We start from the raw sequence: 9,280 nt of genomic DNA, 5'->3' as shown, positions 1-9,280 counted from the left end.
CACCCAAGGATGAACCCTATTGAAGAAAAGGAGAATCGAAAAATATTTAGTATGAGTTATTGCCCTTGTTCTTGAAAACGCGTTCAGTTTTTAGATCGTAAACACTCTAGACAATTCTTGATGGATTGTAACGAAACTTGGCATGAGTGTTTGTAATCACCCAAGGATGAACCCTATTGAAAATAAGAAGAATCGAAAAATATTTAGTATGTGTTATTGCCCTTGTTCTTGAAAACGCGTTCGATTTTTAGCTCGTAAATACTCTAGAAGAGACAATTCTTGATGGATTTTAAAGAAACTGGGCATGAGTGTTTGTAATCACCCAAGGATAAACCCTATTTAAAATCAGAAGAATCGAAAAATATTTAGTATGTGTTATTGCCCTTGTTCTTGAAAATGCGTTCAATTTTTAGCTCGTAAACACTCTAGAAGGCACAATTCTTGATGGATTTTGACGAAACTTGGCATGAGTGTTTGTTATCAACCAAGGTTAAACCATATTGAAAATCAGAAAAATTGAAAAATATTTAGTATGAATTATTGCCCTTGCTCTTGAAAACGAGTTCAATTTTTAGCTTGTAATCACTCAAGAAGGCACAATTCTTGACGGATTTTGATGAAACTTGGTGTGAATGTTCGTAGTCACCCAAGGATGAACCCTATTGAAAATCAGAAGAATTAAAAAATATTTAGTATGAGTTACTGCCCTTGTTCTTGAAAGCGCTTTCAAATTTAGCTCTTAAACACTAAACGGCATGATTGTTGCTGGATTTTGACAAAACATGCTTTTATTTTTTAGTCCCGCGCTGAAGATTGAATATTTGCCTTTTAAAGTTTTCATAAGCTAAAAATTGAACACGTTTTCAAGAACAAAGGCAATAACTCATACTCAATATTATTCATTATCGCCCTCAATAGTTCAAAGAAGTGTATGACTGAAGGTTGAATATTTCATACTGGTGATTGTTACTGTAATGCTGAATATTTTTATTCAAAATCAAAGCTGCCAGTGGGCGTATATTACCTTGCCTGGCAAGCTTTCTTTTTCTTCGCCATAGAAGATGTTCGAATTGAGCTGACGAATAGTCCCTAGGAGTTATTGCCGATTTCTAAGGGTTACATTACCAAAAGATAAAACGATTCGAATCAATTCCGGTAGAGGTATAATACTGAAGTTTGTGCAATTTTTCTTATATACACGAAATAGTCACATTTTGAAGGCCCGTTGTTAGGCATGTGGGTCACTGAGGTAATTCTTAGTCCCTAAGAGTCATTGTCGATGTCTAGGGGTTACATTACCAAAATATGAAATGATTCTAATCATCACTTCCGGTAGAGGTATAATACCGAGGGTGTGTAATTTGGCTCATATACACGATATAGTCACATTTTGAAGGCCCGTTGTTGAGCATGTTGGTCACTGAGGTAACTCATAGTCCCTAAGAATCATTGTCCATGTCTATGGGTTACATTAACAAAAGTTGAAACAATTCCAATCATCACTTCCGGTAGAGGTATAATACTGAAGTGAGTGAAATTTGGCTTATATGCACGATATAGCGATATGTTTGTAAGCCTGTTGTTGGACATGTGGGTCACTGAGCTGACTCATAGTCCCTGAGAGTCATTGTCGATGTCTAACGGTTACATTACCAAAAGATGAAATAATTCTAATCATCACTTCCGATAGAGGTATGATACTGAAGTGTCCCAAGAAAGACCTTAACACCCTACATTTCATAAATTCTTACACCAAAAGAGACCTAAACACCCTACATTTCATAAATTCTTACACCAAAAGAGACCTAAACACCCTACATTTCATAAATTCTTACACTAAAAAACACCTAAACACCCTACATTTCATAAATTCCTACACTAAAAACACCTTCAATCAATTCCTACATTCCATCAAAAAAAGCATATTAAAAATACCCTTGTATAAAATAACTTCCTTGTTTCGCTTAACATCCGGTTTTAATAATGTAGAAACTTCTAGAAGGAAGATGACTCTTTTTGGAAAAAAAATCAGACCACAATTTTCTACTCAATTTTTAAACATTAAAAATGGCAAATGAAATACTAGATCCAATCTTTAAATTTTACGATCCGATTCGTTATTCATTTAATAAGAAAAAAGAGGATTATATTATCATCTCACCGACTGTTGGTTCTAAATCCCAGTTGAATGATGGTGGTAGAATTACCTTCGAAATAAATTCATTATCGAATTGGTTGCTTCTTTCCTATGCTTATTTCAGATGTGATTTCAAAATTAAAGATGGAACTCCCAATGAAAATCTTGAACCACAAACTAATACAACATTAGAAAACAATTTCTTTCCATCTTTATTTAGCGAGATGGTTTTGGAAGCTGGTTCAAATCCGATAGAAACAATTAAACACCCTGGGGAATTCGACACAATGTTGAAAACAGTTTTATATCCTAAAGATTTCGATTCAGTCTCAGGTTGGATACCCGATGTTGGAGATGGAAGTGTTTTAAAAGAACCGGTAAGAAATCTTGCAAATGATGCTGATTTAGCTAGAGTGAGAGTTGTTGCTCGAAACACAATAGAAAGAGTAGCACGAGCAGCTAATCATGGATTTGAAAAACGAGTACTTCAGTATAATAATGTTGTTGAGAATAAAAGGTGGGGTAATTACGTAAATTGGAAATTATATCCTTTATTCGGTCTGTTGGAACACAGAAAGGTTTCTTTAGGGTTACCATATAAAATTCATCTACAAAGAGAAATCAACGATGATAAGATATTCTTTGGAGAGAATGCTTTAAATGCAAAATTAGAAATAACGAATCTCCAACTTTTCATACCCGTAATAACACCATCAATTGAAGTAGAAACGAGAATATTCAACTCATTAACTAAAGATATTGAAATAGCTTTTCTTCATCGTAATACGGTAGGTAGCATGACTTTAACTGGAGAATCCACCACATGGCCAATCACTAACACTATTAAACCAGCAAGATATTTAATGGTTGGTTTCAAAAACTTACCAGATTCTCAAACGAATAACAATAATGTCTTCAGAGTGGCAATGAACCAAACTCAAGATCCTTTAATCCATAAGTTCAAGTAAGATTTAACAACGATAATTATCCTAACCAACCTTTAACAATTAATCCAGAGTTCGCACAGCCTTGAAAAACCGTTGAATTCCGTCCGTTGCCTTGAAAAACCTTGATTTCAAAAAAGGTCTTTCAAAAAACACCATAAAAAAGCAATTTTCTCTTATATCATCTAAGGTCCTAATTATAATACCACCATATTCAATCGGTTTGGGGTGATGAGGGGTGGATTTATATTCTGAAGCTAATTTTTTTTTATTATCCTCTTGACTTTTTAATATTGGTTGAAATAGAGTTTGTAGATTTTCTGTTAATCCAAGTTGTTGTAATTTGTTTTTTTCAACTTGGGTCTTTATTTTATTCTTAGCTTTGATATATTCTCTATTTCTTTTTAAAATATTATTCCAATTATCCATTTTAAAAAAAATAAAATTAACATATGTCGATCATAACTCTTTCACCCGCAGGTTTTCTAGTATTTACAAATACATATCCATGATCATCTGGGTTTCTCCATTGAGCTTTACAAACCTTTTTAAATGCATCTCTGTCCATTCCGTGATTAATCGACTGAATGATTTGAGATAAATCTTTATCGTTTAATTCAAATAATAAAAAACAATTTGCATTTTTTCTAATGAACATAGAATACATCCCGTAAAAAGATTGGGATTGGTATATGCAGTGACAGTTGTGATGTCTTCCTTTCGTGAAGAATTCTTGTTGAACAGCTTGATTTCTTTGGGCTACGCAGTCGTCAAACAATATTAAGTTCTTTCGATTGCTATCAATATTAGACAAGTCTAGATCATTAAAATTTTTCGTAAGAAAAACTTTTATATCCGTTGGATTCTTTGATTTAATGAAGTTATCTATGATATCTTTTATTTCCACTTCTTCTTCTTTTTCTAAGTCATATTGAAATAGGTCTTAAAATATCTTGCTTTAGAAAATATTCTAAAGCTTTGAGGAATTGATAATACGATTGCTCTGGTGTTGTTGTGTAGATATATAATGAATCGAAATCTAAAAGGTTTGGTGTTGTCAACATGTTAAAAATGAGATGAGTTTTCCCAGAACCGGAACTACCGCATATACACATGAGGTTATTAAGAAATATTTTTTCCCATTTTTTATTATTTTATTTTATTCCAAAAATCACTCCTTCTCCTTTATACTTTGAAAGAAATAATCCTTCTCCAGTGTGTATATTTTTTAAAAATATTCCATTACCCTTATGTTTGACTTTGACTTCTCCTGTGTCAATACTATCTACTAGTTTAACAGTTTTCTTGGTTTCTTCCCCAAATCTTTTTCCAAATTCTTTTATTGTGCCTATCATATCTCCCACTCCTGAACCTTTGGCTTCCTTTTCCATTATTAAATTATGTCTGCGTTCTTCAGCGGCTTTAGCATCAGCTGCTTTCTTTACGTCGGCAGCTTTGACTGCGGCAGATATTCTACCAGTTGCTGCACCCGCCGCTGCAATACCACCAAATATTAAAGGTAGAAGGAGAGGTAAAAATCCACCTTCTTTCTAAATCTATATCGTCTCTGACTTTACAATATTTGTATTTATCAATAAGTTTTTTAGTTATGCTGATTTTTTTACCATTGAAAGTTATTACAGTTGGGGAAGCTGTTTCAATAGCTTCTATTATTTTCATACTCAAAATTTCTACATGCAATTAGAAAGTCAGGACCAGAAACAAGAAGACTGAAAGAAGTTGATTTATATATAACAAAAGTTATTGAGCAGGATGAAGAGGAGGTAGAAGATTATGCAGAAGATTATCCACCAATCATACAAGAAATAGACGAATTCGAAAATATTGTATCTGGACAAGAAATAGACGAATTCGAAGATATGGTATCTGGACAAGGTATAACGTTTTTATCCGACAACAACGAGGATCTACTTAATAGATTACGAGTAATATTAGCAGCAATGAAGGAAGGATATCGATCACACAGACAATTTAATGAAGTGAGTTGTATACTTAAAAGACTCCTAGAGAAAGGTATTATAGATAAAAATGATTATAAAAGCGTGATTAAAAATGTCAAATAAAGAACAATTATTCGTTATCACCTCAAATAAATCATACATTAAATTGTCTCTAGATTATGAGTACGAACTCGATCGCAATCAAGAATATGAATTGGGATTAAAGTATTTCTCTGTTTACAATTCCATTAGAAATATCAACGAAAAATATAACCAAATAAAAATATCAACAGATAATGGAGTTACAAAACCATACGTTTACTAACAGGAAGCTATGAATACGTAGCCATTAACGAATACCTATCTGAATATGGAGGAAGTGCAAATGGTAAAAACAGTATTGAATTCGAAGGTAATTTGAATCTGAACAAAATAAAATTGATATTAAGAAATAATAGTCAAGTTGATTTCAACGTAGAAAATTCATTGAATGCGTTACTAGGATTTGATAAACAAATATACACGCAATCCACTTTAGCTCCACACAAAGCTAATATCGAGAATGATATCGATGTGATAAATATACATTGCAATTTGAAAAAAGGTGGATTTTTCAACGTCAGATTATTTACAGTTTTCCAACATTCACTGTACCGATTGGATATAGAATTATAGAGAAACCATTTCAAACGACATATTTACCACTTAATTCGTTCATGATTAAAGATATAAATCTGGAAATCAAAGATGGTAAAAATAGGTTTATAGATTTTGGAAACGAGGAAATTGTTATTCAACTTCATTTAAAACAAAAAAATTAAATTAAACACTCTTCATTCTCTTCTTGAATAGCTAGATAATCGAAATCATCAAATTCGTAGTTTTCATCTAAACTCAAGTCATCTTTATCACTATAAGGATACATAATTCCTTCGCTGTCCGGTGCCTTTCTCTTAACGAGATTTAAATAACTTCTAAAAACTTTCTTTTGTTTATCATCATCCTTTGGAATAACTACTCCATTGGTGAAACTTTTTTCCCATGGTTTCTTAAATTCATTCGTCACATCATGTCCACTAGCTAATCAAATATAATCTTATACAGCTATCTTATCAATAGAGTAACCCTTAAACGTTTTCTTTTCTTTTAGAATACCGTCGGAAGTTAGAATGATATTGTATTTAACTTTTGGCGCTAAATATAAACCATATATAATTCCACCATCACCGTAATCATTCTTTCCTTTACATTAATCGTTTTCAGACACCAACACAGCTTCATTTAATTTATCCCAATTACTAGACGAAATGTATAAACTATCAGTATCTGTATAGTATATTTCCGGCTTAAAAAATCCATCTATTATGTGAATAAAATTATTCATTATTTTTTTTACTGTGAGATAATACGAATGATCGCAAATGACTAGGTGTTTGTCGTGTAGATTTAGGAGGTGTACAGTCAAATTCTTTTTTTTCTTCTTCATTTATCTCAACGATATATTGAGTCTCATTTACTTTAGGATAGCTTTTGACGTGTGAATCGAAGTTGGCTTTTAAAGTTGCTTCACTCCATAAATGTCTCGATGTAGTTATATCCTTCTGAATAGATTTACATACAATGAATTACCTAATAATTTCATGCAATTACTACCTACGATATTACCTTCTCGTATATATTTATTTCTTAGATCTCTCAAAATTAAAATATAATCTCCATATGGTGGAGTTTTAAAATTTTCTTCGTATACTATACTATCTAATATTCTAATAATTCGTCCACCGGCTTTAACTATTTCTTGAATATCGACCGATGTTAAAACTTCTGAACAGAAACCATTTCTGAACCTGATTTTAGTACCAGTTTCCTTATTACCTTCTTTGTTCGTAAAAGTAATTTTATCTTTAGCTGGTATGGGTTGGAAGAACTTTTTTTTTGGGATAGTCAAACCAGACTTTTAAAATAGACGTTCTAGGTCTGAATTTCTGCTCATTAAAGAGCTTAAAGTGTATGGAAAGTCAATTATGGGCCACTTGGACACCTACCGTGAATGTTTCTATATATCCTATTGTATCCAATTCCAATCTTATAATCGATAATAAAGATACATGTATAACTAAAATAAAGACGATTTGTGTTTAATTCCCGTTTGTTTACAAAGACAGTCCGCCATTACGTCGTATTTATCACATGACCACATGACGTCATTTTTGGAACCATCGTTAACCTCATAACCTTGATAGGCTACGTTAATGTTTACAATACACATCAAAATGCCGAAGCGCCGTGTCGCGCAATTTTGCAGCTATACCTGTAAAGAAAACAGTTAACACGGCTTTCCAAAAGATGCTGGTATGGGTCAAATTCGTACAATTGAAAAGGGCTGACTTCAAGGCGCCGACTGAAAACTCTCAGTCTGTTATTTATTTCACTTCAAAACTCTTTATTTTTATAGAAAAAGTTCTAAATTGAAAAGATGACATAGCCAGAAAAGTGTTTTAAAATTCGATTTCGCATATGAAACCCCATTAGAAAAATATTAAATATTACTAAATTAATACTAAAAAAATCGGCATTTAAACTTAGCCAAAGAGGTGACATATCAATTCCTCCACTCATAAGGAGGAAGAACCCTTTGTGAAGGTGTTCTTCCAAGTTTTGCAGTGCCTCCATCATTTGGCAATCCTTACCCTTCAACAGCAAGGCCAACCAGCGTTTACCTTCAAACGCAAAGTCTCTGAGTTGGATAGTTTTATCCGTCCAGCAATGAAAACATCAGCTGTCGACGCGAATATTAGATCCCTCAATCGGACATGGCTGTGTAAGGTTACGCAGGTCCTGATCGACCATTACCAAACCACACTTCAAGAGAAGCTGACCACCATTCGTACCAAGTCTTTATCATCACCTGCCGTCGACTGCATCGTTTCTCATGCCCTGTCCTGGGCCCGTCGCTCCTATGGGAAACGTCTCACTCAAGCTGTAATTTCCAAATTCTACCAAACAATCAACGAAACAAAAACCAGAGTAACCATATCTCTACCAACTGAAATGGACACTACACCTGCACCATCTAGAGCTACCACACTGCCGAACCAAACCCCTAAACAAGCCCGAAGTTCACCTACCCCTAGTTCAGCAGACATAGGTAAACGCTCTCGTAGAGAGGGCACACCACTTCTCTTTTCACTTTCAGACTCGTCTTCCCCTTCCACACCATCTGAATCTTCACCACGTGATCCAGGATCCGCCAACCTTTCTTCCTTCTGTGCGTTTTTGGACCAGCAAACCACCCCTCAGTCTCCATCCAAGTCGAGACATGTATCCAGACCTTCCCCTCCTCGAACCAGATCCCAGTCCGTTCCCAATGCTACAATTCTAACAACTACCAAACCAGTACCAATCACACCGTCGACGACCATTATAACCAAACCGCATTATCACCAAACCAAGGACAAATCATTATGGAAACTACCTGCTCTAAAGAAATCAACCTTAATAATTGGATCATCTAACCTGAATCGAATTACCAAAACCAGTTCAGACACCGAAATACATTCTTACCCCGGTGCCCAAATCCATCACATACAGTCAATCCTGGAATCATACGACCATGATCCCAAACCTACTACCATTATTCTTCATGTAGGCCTCAACAACCGTGACCAGATACCAAAGACCTCCTTTAACCAAGCCCAGAAATTAATCGCCACAGCCAACAAAACCTTCCCAAACTCCAAGATCCTCTTCACATGTATACCCATTTCAAATAAAATCTCCAAGAAAGCACAACAGAACCTCAGCACCCTCAACAACATGATGATGGAGTCCAGTATCAACAGCGCAACAATCTTACCACCCTACGAAGAAGAATTCGAAACAGTTGATAATCTTCATTGGTCTCCAGAAACAGCAAACAGCATTTATTTGTTTTGGATACACCAGCTTCAAGCATCGAGTAAGTCTTTAAACTAATTACTGGGGATAAAAATACTGAGAGGCCACCGCTAGGCCAAACTGTAGTTAACTTGAGCCGCAAAATTCTCACACCCCTTCAGCATTCAATCTTAGACCGTGGACTTAAGTTTATTCCCACACCAAAGATAGCTAACTTGAATTATCTCCGACCATCCATTGAACGATTTCAACGAAATCTTAGCTGCACATATTTTATTCGAAACCACCCCCCACGTGGTGCTAGAACAATGTTTATTCCTAAATCCACGTGGACACCCCCT

At 34.5% G+C, this 9,280-nt stretch overlaps 2 protein-coding genes across 2 annotated transcripts; one reads left to right on the top strand and one right to left on the bottom strand.

Moving 5' to 3' along the window:
• Positions 1–2,067: 2,067 nt before the first annotated feature.
• Positions 2,068–3,105, top strand: LOTGIDRAFT_160042 (hypothetical protein; the record flags this gene model as incomplete). Its single annotated transcript, XM_009054928.1, has 1 exon — positions 2,068–3,105. The coding sequence occupies one exon, from the start codon at positions 2,068–2,070 to the stop codon at positions 3,103–3,105; it is 1,038 nt and encodes a 345-aa protein (XP_009053176.1).
• Positions 3,106–4,235: 1,130 nt separating this feature from the next.
• On the bottom strand, positions 4,236–7,250 carry LOTGIDRAFT_160041 (hypothetical protein; the record flags this gene model as incomplete). Its single annotated transcript, XM_009054927.1, has 3 exons — positions 4,236–4,576; positions 6,708–6,889; positions 7,219–7,250. The coding sequence occupies 3 exons, from the start codon at positions 7,248–7,250 to the stop codon at positions 4,236–4,238; spliced, it is 555 nt and encodes a 184-aa protein (XP_009053175.1).
• Positions 7,251–9,280: the final 2,030 nt, after the last annotated feature.

The sequence above is a fragment of the Lottia gigantea genome (assembly GCF_000327385.1).
Source record: "Lottia gigantea unplaced genomic scaffold LOTGIsca_23, whole genome shotgun sequence".
NCBI classification, from domain to species: Eukaryota; Metazoa; Mollusca; class Gastropoda; family Lottiidae; genus Lottia; species Lottia gigantea.
The sequence above is the reverse complement of the archived record's forward strand: the minus strand, read 5'-3'. Positions and strand labels throughout refer to the sequence as shown.